The 15620-nt window shown below is 39.1% G+C and overlaps 1 protein-coding gene across 8 annotated transcripts in view; it reads right to left on the bottom strand.

Annotated features, from left to right (window-relative positions):
- The window catches only part of ryr2b (ryanodine receptor 2b (cardiac)), an 84791-nt gene that overhangs the window by 16085 nt on the left and 53086 nt on the right, over positions 1–15620 (bottom strand). For 4 of the 8 annotated variants that reach the window (XR_003213509.1, XM_019366891.2, XM_013271750.3 and 1 more), the window contains exons 74-95: positions 15428–15553; positions 13122–13234; positions 12142–12238; positions 10814–10944; positions 9992–10043; positions 9560–9610; positions 9284–9383; positions 8845–8924; positions 7998–8074; positions 7771–7844; positions 7473–7553; positions 7160–7248; positions 6773–6901; positions 6304–6408; positions 5975–6056; positions 4612–5888; positions 4373–4434; positions 3725–3869; positions 3486–3572; positions 3018–3227; positions 2733–2863; positions 1342–1384 (exon numbers count right to left, since the gene is read on the bottom strand). Coding sequence is in view for 6 of the 8 variants with exons in the window: in XM_019366891.2 (XP_019222436.1) it covers positions 1342–1384; positions 2733–2863; positions 3018–3227; positions 3486–3572; positions 3725–3869; positions 4373–4434; positions 4612–5888; positions 5975–6056; positions 6304–6408; positions 6773–6901; positions 7160–7248; positions 7473–7553; positions 7771–7844; positions 7998–8074; positions 8845–8924; positions 9284–9383; positions 9560–9610; positions 9992–10043; positions 10814–10944; positions 12142–12238; positions 13122–13234; positions 15428–15553 (3342 nt within the window). In the remaining 2 variants the exon portion in view is untranslated. Of the gene's footprint in view, positions 1–1341; positions 1385–2599; positions 2643–2732; positions 2864–3017; positions 3228–3485; positions 3573–3724; positions 3870–4372; positions 4435–4611; positions 5889–5974; positions 6057–6303; positions 6422–6442; positions 6613–6772; positions 6902–7159; positions 7249–7472; positions 7554–7770; positions 7845–7997; positions 8075–8844; positions 8925–9283; positions 9384–9559; positions 9611–9991; positions 10044–10813; positions 10945–12141; positions 12239–13121; positions 13235–15427; positions 15554–15620 lie in introns of those variants that run through there. The other 4 variants (XM_019366892.2, XM_019366887.2, XR_002064361.2 and 1 more) reach the window with 4 other exon arrangements.

The following is a 15620-nucleotide window of genomic DNA, read 5'->3' as shown; positions in this document are numbered from 1 at the left end:
CAAACCTATATTCATTCAAGTGTAAAGCACAAGTGATACAGTGAAATAAAGTTGTTGCTAACACTGTTCCTAACAAATCACTTCGAATGAGAGGGGAACAGCAGCATGTTCCAAACACTGAAGACTTTAAATATTTAAATAACTGCTTCCCCTGATAAAATGATCAGTGAATGTAGTTTGATGTAACACACCAAAGGCCAGATTTAATAAGTCATCCACATAAAGTGAGGCTGCAATCGCAAGAATGTGCCAATAAGAGTGGAGCAAATTAGCAGCGCCAAAATAACATAGTACATATAATAACAATAAAGTGAACACATCTGTCTCCATTGAAATTACTGTTACTGCCGCACATGCATGAATGTGTGGGGCCTTTTTTCCTGCGTGCTACAGGTATTTACTCAAATCAAATAAAGGCATCTGACTCTAATCTGCCTGTAGAAAAAAAATACTGCATTCAAAATGCTGATCTGCATTCATTGACACCTTAACAACATTAAGATTTAGACACAAGTCTAACATGTGTGAGATCTGATGGTAGTGCTGCAGAGATCTGTGTGGATACTTTTAAGCAAAGATAGGTTTTCAATAATATTTCTGTGTATAAATGTGACTAAAAACCAAAACACAGCAAAATGAAATACTCGCTATAAAACTCGACTTTGCTGCTGATAATACATCTATGGCTTGCAGGCCTCTTGAACTAGGCAACTAATCCTTCTCCTCCTCCTTACACTCTACATTCAGTTCTGCTCCGCTACCAAAAAAAAAAAAAAAAAAAAAAAGCAGAAGCACCAGAAAAATGTGGGACACTGGTCATTCAGGGTAAGTACCTGCAAACCTTAGTAAATCACATTTGTATGATTGATTTAAACACTATCCTCCCTAAATTCTGCACTCGGAAAGGGAAAATCCTAAGGCCAGCCAAGAAAGTAATGTGTCTAGTAATGTGTATGGGGCTCTTTAGTAAATCTCAAAAGTAGCTATTTTAATCCCAAAGGAGGTAATCCCAAACCTTTAGTATAGCCCCCAGTAGCTTTCCTACCAGTGCATTACAAGTTGAATTTCTGAGTCAAATTAAGTGTTCCTAAACTGGGGGAAAAAGACCAAAAGGGCCTTTCTTAAAGCAGACAATGATCTCCTTTTTTAAACTACAGAGACATAATCAATGAGAAGGCTGAAGGTGTTGCACTGTCTACTGAGGCAAGAAAATCATTTTGGTATTTTACAGGGAAATAATGATGAAACGGTAAATGTCATTTTGTTTCTTAATGCAATGTAACTTCATGGAATATGCACATAATTATATAAATTTATAAGCACTTTTAGACCAGACCTTACCTTTCTCCTCACAAATTTATCCCAGTAATTGCTTGGAAATGATCTGAAAACATAGAGTAAGAGACTGATTCATATGGGAGGAATAGAAACTGTAACATTTATTGAAATTTAGCAACACTGAGTGAAACATTTCAGCCTGTCACTTCAATGTGTATACACTCACCAGCCACCTCATTAGTTACACCTTGCTAGAAACACGTTAGAGCCTATTCTGCCTTCAGAACTGCTTTAATTTACAGATTTAACAAGGTGCTGGAAACATTCCCTAGAGATTGTGGACCATACTGACAGCACGGGGTCAAGCAGTTCCTACAGATTTGTCAGCTGCACATCCATGATACAAATCTCTCATTCCACCATATCCCAGAGGTATCCTATTGGATTGACATTTGGTGACGATGGAGGCCATTTGAGTACAGTGAACTCACTGCCATGTTCAAGACACCAGTTGGAGATGTTAACTTTGTGACACTGTGCATTATCGAGCTGGAAGCAGCCATCAGAAGATGGGCACACTGTGGTCATGAAGGGATAGATATGGCCAACAACAACACTAAGGCAGGCTGTGGTGTGGAAATTATGTTGATAATAAGGGCCCCAAAGTGTGCCAGCAAAATTACAGTCACAGCATTACACCATCAGCAACCAGAACCCTTGATACAAGGTCGGAAGCAGCCATGCTTTTATGTTGTTTACACCAAATTCTGACCCTACCATTCAGATCTAGCAGCAGAAATCAAGACGCATCGCACCTGCCGACATATTTCCAATCTCCTCTCGTCTAATTTGGTGAGCCTCTGTGTATTGTATCCTCAGTTTCCTGTTTTTAGCTGATAAAAGTGTCACCCGGTGTGGTCTGCTACTCTAGCCCATCTGCTTCAAGGTTTGACATATTGTGCTTTCAGACATGATACGGAGTGGTTATTTGAGTTATTGTTGCCTTCCTATCAGCTCAAAGCAGTGTGGGCATATTCCTCTGACCTTAGACATCAACATGGCATTTTCACCCAAAGATCTGTCGCTCACTGGATATTTGCCCTTTTCTCTGTAAACCCCAGTTGGAAAATCCCAGTAGATTAGCAGTTTTCTGAAATACTCAGACTAGTCCACCAAAAACAATGCCACTTAAATCACCTTTCTCCCTCATTCTGGTGCTCAGTTTGAAATTCACCAAGTCGTATTGATCATGTCTGCATGGCTGTTGCCATGTGATTGGCTGATTTGATATTTGGCTTAAAGCCAAGTCGAGCAAGCCTACCTAATGAAGAGTCCAGCAAGTACTAGGTGCCAGTAGCAGGTTTCTTAGATTTGAAGTACAAAACAGGCTGTTATTTGATTTTACCATCACTTTATGAATAAAAATGATATTAAAACATAAGTCCTGAACATACGGGGTGTTAATGACCAGTCGGTCCCATTGGCCTTTGATGTCTTCCTCAGGAGGCTGTTTTGTCACATAGAGCCCATCAAACTCCAGCCTTCGTGCCACTTCCTTCTCACGTTTGAAGATTACTAATGGTACCTTTCAATCAAACGCACTAAAATAATCACTATATTCTTTGAATAAGTACATCAGTAATACACTAACAAAACATTCAAGTTAATAATTTACTTCATGGCTCGTGACAGGTAAAAAGTGATTAAATAAAGTGAAAGAAGTTCTTAAACTGGTATACCTTGAGGCAGTAATAACCAATAATACAACAGAAGGAGATGATTGTGTGTGCTACAGCCAGGAAATTGAGAGAGGGCTCCATGTATCCACTGTTTTTTTCAAGTACAAAATACACTCTGCCCTCGCTGTTGTCAGCATCAGAGTTCAGGTCTTCACCGTAAACAGATGTGGTCATTCCTTCCTCTTCTTTCAGGTTAGGGAACGATGTTACCTTGGGTAGACAGTACACCAAATATATAATACTTAAGACAAAGTTGACTTTTTGACAAAATATTAATAACCATCTTTTTTAATATAAGAAATTCAATGTTGTTAAAGTAAAGCATCGACCGAGACTACCCAGTTTGATTGACTCCCTGGGCTTCACAGCATGAAGTAGCAAATAATGGGCAAAAAAAAAAAAAAAAAAAAAAAAAAAGGACAAAACACACAACAGCACAAAATACTTGTCTCATTAGCACATTCCCACCTTGTAGAACAGAAGGATGAAATTGATTGCAAAGGTGACAAAAAGAGCCAGCAAGCGCAGATTATAAAAGTTCCTTGCAAAATAGTTCTGGAAAAAAGAAACAGAAAAAAAGGTGTCTGGTCTTTATATTTATGTGACTGTGGAGGAAAACTGAAGTGGGTGTAAGGATGCATCCTTATCTACATTGTACTCATACATTCACAGCCATGTGTGTCTCTCTGTGTGCACTTGCACATTACCAGCAGGCTCTTGTTATGAGTGCCAATTGTCTCCCAAAGGGCAGATTGTTGGCTCTGTGGTTCTTTTAACTTATTTGAGAATATCTTGGCTCTCCCTCTTGCCTTTGCTTTCTCATTTCCAATTTTCTTCTCAGACTTCTTCTCTCTGCAAATAATCCATAGGCAAACAGAGGGAAAGTCAAACAGCCTTACTTTGACCAATATCTGGGATGATGAAAGCAGAATTTTGCCTGTGAAGATTTCAGACTTTTTATGTTAAATGTGATCTTAACCTTTGCTTTAAGCCCACATGAAAAGTCAGTGGTTTTTATATGGTGAATGGCAGTGAATGAACAGTATAGTGGTCAGCATGTTTGCATAACGTTTGAAAGACCCAAGATTTTAGACCAGAGGGAGACACACTCAGCCTCAGGGAATCAAATCAAATAAAACATGCAGGTCCATCTGTTGTTGTAACCCCTTGAGAGTTAAGGGAGCAGCCAGAAGGACCTTACTGTTGGAAAATCTTATAGCTGTCATTTAGCAAAATATTTTTTATTGGTTTTAAACCCACATTTTAGCGACTGTAACACTTAAAGTCTTATTGAGAAGTTTAAAAAAATCCCTTTTTCAAAACCAAATAAGAAGGCATGAGAGCAAGAGACTCACTCTGTCTTCATTTTTTTGTCTTCATTTTTTTCCTCTGTGGTTGTGTGATCCTTAATTTGCTGCTGGTAAAATTCATTAAGAATCAAAGTTTAATATGAAGCTCAAACAGTATCAAAGTATTACAAATCAATGAAGCTTAAGACAAATCCACACGGATGAAAAACCTTGGGGAAAATAAAATGTACTGAGCCATGAACATTAAATAAAACATTCTGAATGTAATTTCATATCAATCATACCGTTATCTGATGCTTTTCAATATCAGAGGAAGCACTGGTCCTGGAACTTGTGCTGAACAGGTCATCCAGACTGGCAGTGAGGTCTTGTGCTACAAGTTTGTATCGACCTTCCTCTTTCTTTAGTTTCAGGCCAAAAATGCCTGACAGTACATCCACCTCTCTGGGGGAGGTCACAGCTCCCATCTGCCCAATCTCCCTCAATTCTCTGTGGGACGAGAAACTGGCAGAGTACCTCCTCGGCTGATCCACACCACTTGGCACCTCCGTGACCTCATCAAGAGTTGGTTCAAGGATACCGCCAAGCAAGTCGGATATCCTCATCCTTTTGGCTCCCTCTATGAGCCCACCACTCACAAAAGCAATGTACAGCACGTACAAGATGCTGCGAAATAAAACATAAATGCACCGTACCTGAGCCATACAAATGAATCGGACGAATAGAGCAGCCGACGTGAGGATATCCTTCAGGGTCATCTTCATCAGTGTCTTTAGGTTTGTCAGAGAAAGTAGAGTTGACAGAAATAGCCACCAATGAATCATGAAAAACATTCCCTGATCGTCCAGGTGTCGTTTATCCTCGACTTGTTTCCCAGTATTCCTTTCTCCAGTGTTAGAGCCAGATATCTGAGCAGCAAGCTGCATCTCAAAAATGGTGTCCTCACAGAAATTGACAAACATTTCCATTTTCTCTCTCTCTGCGCCCTCGTTGACGACATCAAAAATGAACTGCCTCTTCGACTCTTTAACCTGTGGCTTCTCCCACTGCGTACGGCTATATTCACTGATCTCAAAGTAGACGCGTTCGAAGCGCTTCCCACTGCCGAGGATCTCTATGCGTCCTAGACAGGGCTCAAAGTAAGTCAAGACACTTTCTGCCAGTTCCAAGAATGTCTTTAGTCTTGAATCGTTGGGCATGTGTTCTGACAAATTGGTGAGGAGAACAGTGATGCTGAAGCCAATGTCTTTTGCTGGCTCATGGAAGCGATCCACAAAGGCCTCATAGTTCACAATTTCACCATCATCAGTCTCCATGCACGAAAGCAAGAAGTGGATCTCAGTCTGCGAGAGATGCTTGCAGTTTTCCATGGCTTTCTGGAAGTCCTTCCTGGATATGCTTCCCTGACGATCAGGATCATGTTCTGTGAAGGCTTCTGAGGAGGTGAGGTCTTTAAGTTTGAGGAACATGTCAAAAAATTTGAGAATCATTTCCACATTGCTTGACGATTCCACCAACATATCCACCATTTGCTTTCCAGTAGTTCCATTGACAACATTACCTGCAGGAGACACAGCAATGCCCTTACTTAATGAAAAATGGTAAATTATTACTATCACTAACTGCAAAACAACAGCAGATATTTACCTTCTAACATGGAAAGCAAAAACACAACCATATCTTTCTGTAAATCCATGAGCTCCTTCAGAAGCTCTATTTGCCTTGAATCCTGTATGTGTAAAAAATATATTCATAGTTAAATTTTCATAAAGTTCTACTACTGATTTCACATTGTACACGAGTGGGCACATTATCAGAGGACAGTTTTATATTAAAAATAAATGTGAACTAAAAATGATGACTGCGGGGGTAGAAACCCTGCAGTACACGATCACCTAGAGCATTGTCAATTTTATGTCTGCTGAATTTTAAATGGAAACATGCATGGTCAGTGTGAGTGGATTAATACGCCGTACCTGAGAGAGCTTCATCTGCAGGTGCGCAAAGACATGGAGGAATCCCACAACAGCGTCCCAAAGACGACTATGAGCTAGACTCTGCTGGTTCCCAGTACACGGGCCCTGTATGCACAGTCTGATAAAGTGAGCTGCTAGTAAAAACAAAGTGAACTTATAGAGAAATAGACAGCTCTTTGCAGAAGCTCCCGGCACTTTAAACGCTTGAAAGTCTTGTGGATTTATGTGGAGTGTCTAGATTTAGACACTTTACATCTTACCCATCACAGAGTGCTATTACGAAGCAGTTTGATTGGTCCTAAATTAATTCTGCAGCATGACAAGAATTTGAAATATACAACCCCAAATTAACAGACTGCTGGGATCCTTAATTAAACATTTTACTACATTGTGAAACAAGTTCAAGTTTAATGAAGACTACAGAGCTGGGCACTAAAATCACTATGGAATGTAATGGAAACAGACTTACCTGTATGTACTCAGTGAGTGTGTTGAAGACCTGTTTGGCCACTTCAATGGCCTTGGAGAAGTTGTGTTGACCTTGTGAATCAATCGCATCCTTACCCGAGTAGTACCAGTAGAAGTCACTGATGGACTCCTACAGTAAAGCAGAGAAAAATGTTTGTATTTCATGAGCACAACTAAAACATTCTTTTAAAGACAAAACAATTTAAAGAACAAATCCAATTCTATTATTGCACTCCAGCAAATTTAGCTTTGCCTTATCTTACCTTTATGTGCGGACACATCAACTTGCAATCAAATCAATCACTAAAACATTACTCTCCACAAATGCGCCTTAAATGAAACACCAATACACAGCATTACAAATGAAAACTCATCACAACGTGCCTACCTGTATCCTTAGTAAATAGTCTACGGTGGATATAATGATGTTGACAGTGGTGTTGTTGCCTGTTTGTGTTCTCAAGTAATTCTGGAAATCTAACACATAAGCAAAATATCATTAAAGTGGACAAATTGTTAAAAAAAGAGCTTTACATACATTAGGATTGGACAATATATATGTAGTACACAGCAGTTATAAGTCACTGTTAAGCTACAGTAATTTCCATCACATTATTTGGGCCTATATTTCCTCAATATATCAATATAGTTTTGTGAACTCTTTGACAGAATGTAACTGGATACAGCAGAAAGCAATTAACCTGAGTTGTGTCCTTCACAGAGCAGCTGAAGGAAACGGAACAGGTCGCAGGTTAGGTCTTTGTCAGGCATCACCTTTTCTCCTGGGAAAAAGATGGACAGAAAAAGGTGAGGGGAAAAAAAGAGTAGAGGTGTAAGGTTCATAAACCGAGTAAGAGAATGTTCAAAGAATGAAGAGAACAGAAAATTGGGCCATTTTTGACTGTGAATTCAGAGTATGTTCAAGGCCATCGATCTCACCGCTGGCTCTTCTGCTATGACATGGATTAATAAATTTTTTTCCCCATTTGAATACAGTACCTGAGCTCTCGTCCGTGGCCATGCCTAATCCCTCTGCTTTGTTCTGCCTCTCAAAGGCATTCAGATCCAAAACACTGAACAGAAGAAAAGCAGACACAACCACACAGAAAAAAAGCACAAGTAAAGCACTTGTACTCTTGCATTTTTTTTTTTTATCAATCAGTATTTGAAACCTGCCAGCCTTTATAACATTTGACAGGATATCTAATTTTTCTACATTCACTCACCTGCATGACTGCATGAGCCCAGACATGCTCTGAAAGAAGCCCACATCTCGCTTCTCTTTTAGATAATCCAGCATTTTCTATCAGACAAAAGCATCAAAGACAAGGTCTGATAAATGGAGGATCTGATTTGAAACAAACTAATTAGCTTTATTACCGTGAGCATTGCTGCAGTAAGATGACAAAATTTAAAAGGCTTATGTTCTAATGAGGACAAATGATGACATGAGGGCACTTAGTTTAAACATTATTGTAGACATATTTAAGGTCCTGCAAAAAACTCATTTTAATGTGCACAAACAGGCCAAAAAATTAGGTCCACTCACAGATATATATGTATAATGTAAGCTCAGGTAAACACTCATTGCTCATATTGGTGGATGCAGGAGAAGTATGTAGATGTAAAGGCCTGTCCCAGCTTGTCAGGAACCAAATCACCATGATTAGATCTCTGAAATGGAAAGGCTTTCAAGGTGCCCATGGTCAGCACTGGGAATGCATACAGCTTGCAGGATCTGTTGCCTTCTGGTCACATATTAAAAGGCACCTTCAGAGATCACACATCCAGCAGGGCAGACACAGAGGACCAACAGGCCACAGTGTTTTGGCTGACTGGTGTATCATTAGATAGTCGTTTACTTTAAACCGAGATCTTTGATAAAACTGTTTCTTCCCTAAGTTATTCAATCCATGGTAATCATTTGTTTTACCATATGGAAACCTAAAATCCTGTTTAAAATGAAGAAATAGCGAATGTCACAGAAGGTATATATCAGATCTATTTTGTGAATGCCAAGAAAAAAAAACCCCACGTAAATAGTTTCAGGGGGAAAGCAATGCATTATTGTACCTGCTGAACAGTGGCATTTCCTCCGCTGAGAATAGCAATGCCTAACTTCAGCGTAGGGGCAATCATGGAGCCTATGGCACCTGAAATTAATCAAAAGAAAAGAGAAAGCATGGTACTGACTCCAAAGAATAACACTGCATGATGCACATTTGAAGAAAGGAGTGAAACACACTAAACATCTACTCTCTTCACATCAGTCTCAAGAAAATGAGCACTAAATCAATCAGAAAAAAAAGATTACTTTCTCAGCTACTGCTTGTGGGAATCTTTGCTGAGTATTCAGCTAACACAAAGAAACTGGCTTACTGGTGGCACATCTAAAGCAACAATATAATAAATTAGAAAGCAACAGATTAATCTTAATATTTAAATTTCTATGATTTCAATGTATTTTTCTATTACATTAAAATATTTTCTAATATTTGAATATCTTTCCTACCTTTGCTGGCACTGATAGTTTGCAGGACCATCTCAGAAGCTCCACGACAATGTAACCTGGCTTGCTGGTACAGCAACTTCTGTTTCTCCATCTCCTTCTCCTGAGGCAAAGAAAAGCCAATTCATGTTTTTATACACCATTTTATCAAATTGAATTTTAACATAATGTTAAATATTAATAATCTATAACACTGTTCACAATAGAAATTGTAAAAACTAACAAGTTAAGCCTCTAACGAAAACTCTAAGCAAAGAATATCAAACACAAGTCGTTTACTTCAAAGCTTTCCACCTCCTGCTCTTCCTCTTCGCCCTCTCTGCTACAACTCTGGAAAAGCAAACACATAAAGCAGGGCGGTGATATGAAAAGATGTAGAAAATACAAGTAAGTGGATACAAAAGAAACACATAGTTTATACATTCACAGCACCTTGCTTTGATACGTGTTGCATGCGCTATTCACCAAAAAACAAAGAAGAATGAAAGTAATATTAAAAGCCACATCGTGCATTTTGTTTCTCTCTAGTTTATTGCTATAACTTTAGGAGCTGGCAAATGTTGTTCAAGAAGAAAATTCAAAATACTATGATAGTACAATGTCATATATGTAACATTACAGGCAGTCACCCTGCATGCTTTTGTAAAGGACTTCAAGACATTAACAGAGATTTGGATACTACTAATGAGATCATTCTTCATGTTCTATTACCTTGGCCATAATAGCAGCGTAGGACTTATAGAGACTGTCAATTTCAAGCTTACTGTGAACAAAGAAAACAAATGAGACGTGATTAGTGTGTATCAAAGTACGCACAAGTTCAAGTTCATTCAAAACCCCTTACACTGTTGAAGGCACTACTACCTTTAAATACCTTATGTGGACACAGTTAATGCTCAAGTCTACCCAGTGGCATTGAACATCTTTATTGACCTTAACAGACAACACCTGGATACAAGCTAATCTGATTAAATCTCTGCAGTGACTTTACAAATGGGAATGCTCCTCCACCCCAAGGTTTTTGCAAAGACATGATGCCAAAGAGTTCATTTATGTTCATGTTATGAGTTTCTGCAGGAATATCAGAAATATGTCTTAATCGTACTGGTGGATAAGATCACACATAAAGAGAAAGAGCATTTATGACATTATAGGAATACTTATTTCAGTTACTTTTCAACAAGAATTTTAACCAACAAGAAAGATTTTTTCCCATCCACAACATCTATGGCGAAAAATAAATGCTTTGAATATTCCACTGAAACTGCAGCGTAAAACGTACTGATGTAAAAGATACACATTATTTGCAGCATCAAGCAGAATGTATTTTGCAAAAATTAAAGCCCTGAAAAAAAAGCAGAAACATATTCCACATTCCAAGCTTTCAGAGATCAGTGGCCACAGATGTTGGACAAAAATATCATGCTTCTGGTCAATTCAGCGTTGGCTTTCTGGCTGATGAGTTTGACCAATAATAGTTGTGCTGACTGGAAATGTTATTGCAAGTGATTCTTTTATGATAAGCACACACACCTGCTTTCTGTCAGGGCGCTTCGACTGAAGAGTGTAATGAGTTGTAGGAGAGGATCGATTGGTTTGGCACCTTCCTTCACATCCTTTTCTTCACCTCTTCCACCTACATACGGTTCCATTACCCCCCTCTTCTGCAAGCCAGAAATAAAAGAATAAAGGAACTAACATGGAGTCTTAATTAATTTCACAGCTTGGCTGTGCACAGCAGACTGAGGTTTACACCTGGCTGCTTTGTTCTTTATTTGGAAATTCAACTAAAAAGACATATGCAAGCAAAAGGTCTTAATGGATTAATATTTTTTTAATAAAACAAATGTTTAAAGTGATAATAAGATGGCAACACAATAATGAGTGCACAATGTCACATCCCACCTACTTTTTATGCCAGAAAGTGGGCAGTTTAGTGAGTGCAAAAATATCGTACAATAGTATTAGTGTTTAATTTTGATTCAGTACAACAGTGTAGGTGGGATTTTTGTGCAGCCTGAAATTCCTCACAGGCTTAGGCTGATTTTGAGCAAAAAGTGTTTGTTTTACACGATATGCGTTTTGTTGGCAAAACAGAATGTACTGTACTAACATCATATGCCAAGAAGAATATATCTAATTATATGCAAAAGAAAAAAGAAGCTGATTTGATTAACGCCTCTGTTTTTAGAGGCAATGAATCCCATGACAATCTCTGTTTGAGCATCCCACAGACTGATTGCTAGCAGATTGTCAGAGCTGCCCACAGTTTGCATGTAAGATCTCGACCCGTCTGCAAACACTCGCCAACTAATAACCAAGTGGTAATTAAACTTTGAAAAATGTGCCAAAACTGAATGTTTCTTTCAAAGTAGAAAATGCTGCCTGACCACTGCAACCAAAACTTCAAGGCGCAACTTTTACTTTGTAAGTCAGCATCATCCATGCAAACTACAGGCAACCACAGCAACCTGCTAGCAGCTGTGCAGCACCATATACCTGTTTACTAACAGTTCAAACTAGCCACTGCTTGCAGCCTGACGGAACCACATGTCAACCAGCTGAGGAACCCATATTTTTCATTAGCAAATGCTGTCTGACAAGGGGTCATCAACCAGTCTGTTGGCCTATCTGACTAGTGCCTCAGGCAATCTGCAGTAAAACTTCATGTAAGAATAGTTCATCAAAATCAATTTAGAGCCACATTTCACTTAATTAAAAACAATAAATCTGTGTTGAATCAATTCATGTCTCTCATCTGGTACTCTTTAAGAACATAGGCCTGCTACACTCCTACACAATCCTCCTCTACATTATTTTAAACTTTTACTAATGCCAGCAGGGCCACCTTCTCCACTCACAGCTAAATTCTCCACAAGTGTCTCTTCAAAGCTGTGCTCCTCAGCAGATATCCAGGATTTATTGTAGGCTTGAAGGAACAGGTTAACAGCTCGATGCCTAGAGACGAAAATTAAAAGGATGACAAAAAGAGAAGACTTATCTTTCTGAAGTAGAAGGAAGCAAACACAGGAAAAATATAAAATGTATTTCTTCTCTGGTAACATAAGTGAGATACTCTTGCACAAACTCATCAATCACAAGATCGGCCTGCCTTAAATTATACACTGCTTTATTAATGTTTTTCAAAATGGGACTGTCAGAGAGCAAAAGAGAGAAATTCTATAACCAAAAAATATTTCAATATATTTTTTCATCTCCCAGTGGAGCACAAGTTGTTCACACAGTTGTCAGACAGTGAGACTCAAACCACAGAAATCCAGAGCAACAATCCAGGAAGCTGGTAACTTTGTTACTGTTGTGGCACTGTTATTGTCAAAGGGCTAGAAGTGGATTGTGATAACCTGGTTGCCAACTATCAAACGAGAGGCTGTGCTACTACATTACACTCTCACACTCTGTAAATTATATAAAACCACAAGATGAGCAGGTGATAGTGCTCAGTGATCAAGTTGTCAGTATCATCTGTGGACTGTTAAGCTAAGCAACAAAGTAAGCATTTTCTGCAGTGAGGAGGCTCTTGGGGAAAAGTGAGAATAGGTTTAAAATGACAGTGTCTATCCTACATGTATTTGAGAAGATTTGGACAGCTTTCAGTCAATTGTGGCTTGTGTAATGGAATATGAGCTTCTATACAAAGAAGAATACCCTGTAGAGAGAGACTGAAAACCTCAAAGAGGTCTATAAACCTGTAAAAATATTACTAGGATGGGTTTTCAGCCTTTTTTCATTCACCTAACCAATATGGCAACTGATATATTTACTAAAGCAAAGCAAAGCATTTAGATAATCTTTTTTTATTATTATTATTATTATTTTTTACCTGGGTAGGTTATAGAGTGGAGTCATTCTCAGGCAGGCCACCACTGCACGTTTCCTCTGTTTCGATAAAACTGTGTGTCTGGCAGGTTTTTTGTTTCTCAGTGGGTGTTCCACCTGAACACAAAACCACAGATATTTAAAGCAACTTGGTGCACATGAACCTGGTGAACAGTGCTAAGTACAAAGGACTCTGCAATAGCAACTATTGTATAGGCTTAAATGGTTTACAAAGTGTTTAATTCAAGCAGTAAAACACAGATATGAATAAATAACATCAACAAAACTAAAAAAAAATACTAAAATTAAAGATAGTCTTGCAGAAAGACCGCACCTGTATGATTTTGTGACTGCATCTCAGAGTTGTGACACCATGGGATTGAAAAAAATGTGTTGAGCAAGATATTTAAATGTAGCAAGAAGTACCATCTTTGTGGTACTTCTTGCTCAACAGCCACACTTATTGTCATGATCCACAAATACATATAGAGAGTGTTACGACCCCACTCAAAAGCTGCAACATAAATATGGAGACTAATACCAGAATTTCAGGTTTTATTTTAAATTACATAACAAGTCGTCTAAAATAGCTGGTACCACCAAGACAAAGACTAGTGAGCCTTCATGAAAGCCTGCCTCATGTATGCCTTTATCCATACCTAACTAGGTGCGGTCAATTAGCAACAGCTGAACACTCTTGCACTGCCACTGCAAAGAGATTAGGGGCTGCAGAGGGGCGTAACAAGAGGTATATATCAAATAAAACAGTTCCAAGAAATCAAACAAAACTGAATCTCTGTCAGGCAGCAATCAGGCAGTTAAAAATGAAAACATCTGAGCAAACGTTTCAATAACCTCATCATGGACATTAACACAATGTCGGGTAGAGTTACTTCAACACTGCCTAGACATCACTGTGAGACTTTCTACTAAAAGAGAGGTTTTGTTCAAGAGTTCGTTTCTTCTATTCCCTTTCTACAAAACAAAAAAGGCAAGTTTTCCAATAGGAAAAATCAGATGGAAAACACCCCAAAAAACCTCACATTGCTTCTTTGCAATAACCTGATCTACATATTTTACTTTGTAAGAAACTTTCTGACTTAACTTCTATTCTATGTGGAAAGAGCATCACCGTTTGTCCGTCTAAGGTTCAGTGATTTGCTGCAGACTGAGACCAGTTTTAACTAGGGATGGGTACCGGTTCTGACATAAATGGTAGTAACCAGACCAAAAAGCAGCGCACATTTCGGTGCTTTATTTCAGTGCTTTTTTTTCCTGAGATGTCATACACTTTGGATTCTAGCCAATCATTTTACCTTTGCAAGCGTAGTAGGCGGGCCCAGGTACGTACGTTCTTTTAGAGCAGAGCTACAGATTAAAAATGCCCAAGGCAAAGCGGTCAAAGTCTGGCTGTACTTCACAGCAAAAGATGCAAACTCAGCAGCCTGCAACAAGTGCTTTAAGGTGATACTGTGATACTGTCAAAGGAGGTACCACCTCAAATCTGATGAAACGCCTGGCGACGTATAGCATTTTGTTAAAAGCCGAGAAATGCGCCGTATTTGATAGCTTGCTGCGAGACCTCACACCGTGCACATCTACTGCGGTGGGGTTGCCTGTTATCGGACCCGGAGTTAGCAACATCCCCCAAAAACCCGAAGAGGAGAGTCCTGGCCCCTAGCCCTGCCAGTGTAGCAGAAATGAGGACGGATGATGATGGCAGCAGCAGCCGTTCTTCTCTGAGTGAGTGGCTTAATGTTGTTCGTGTGTAATTACGTTGAGTAGGCCTACCACGTTATTAAATTAATGCATGTAAGGTGAACTAGCAAACACCGTCGTAGTTACATGCGGCTGTCTTCTTGTTTGATGGCAGATACTCCCTTCACCCTGGCCAAAAAGGCTAAAATGACCAAAGAAAAAGTGGAAAACAGCTGAACATGAGAGGTTTTTGGACCAATTGTGTGTTCTCCATTCTTTAAGCACCGGTTCAAGCACCGTTTAAGCACCGGCACCGTTTCAAAAGTACCGGTTTGGTACTGGTATCGGATAAAACCTAAACGATACCCATCCCTAGTTTTAACCAGTGAGATGATGTTGAGGTCTTAATAATGCTTGCAGGGTATATTAACAAAAGTCAGAACAAAACACTCTTCACCTTACTCAACAAATTTTAAGCAGTAGGCAGAATACAATGGCTGCAGAGCCAGGATTCACTCAGTGCCAAAAGGCAGTATCCCAATTAAAGCAAAGGACGGAGTCTTTACTCAGTGTCTTAATCAGCAACTTTTTCTATAGCATGGAAAAGCTCACCTGGTCAAGATAATAAAGGACTCGAGCTATTTCCATAATCCTGTCAACAGTCTTTTCTGCATCACTGATGTACCCGGGTTGGTTTGGGAGCTCTGTAAGAATCTTCTGTCTTAAACTGTCTGATCCCTATAAAGAAAAAAGGATTAGCTCATTCATTTGTTTTGTTCCAAGGTGCTGGTAGTTATCAGTTGTT

This window comes from Oreochromis niloticus, linkage group LG13 (assembly GCF_001858045.2).
Source record: "Oreochromis niloticus isolate F11D_XX linkage group LG13, O_niloticus_UMD_NMBU, whole genome shotgun sequence".
Taxonomy (NCBI): domain Eukaryota; kingdom Metazoa; phylum Chordata; class Actinopteri; order Cichliformes; family Cichlidae; genus Oreochromis; species Oreochromis niloticus.
The sequence above is the reverse complement of the archived record's forward strand: the minus strand, read 5'-3'. Positions and strand labels throughout refer to the sequence as shown.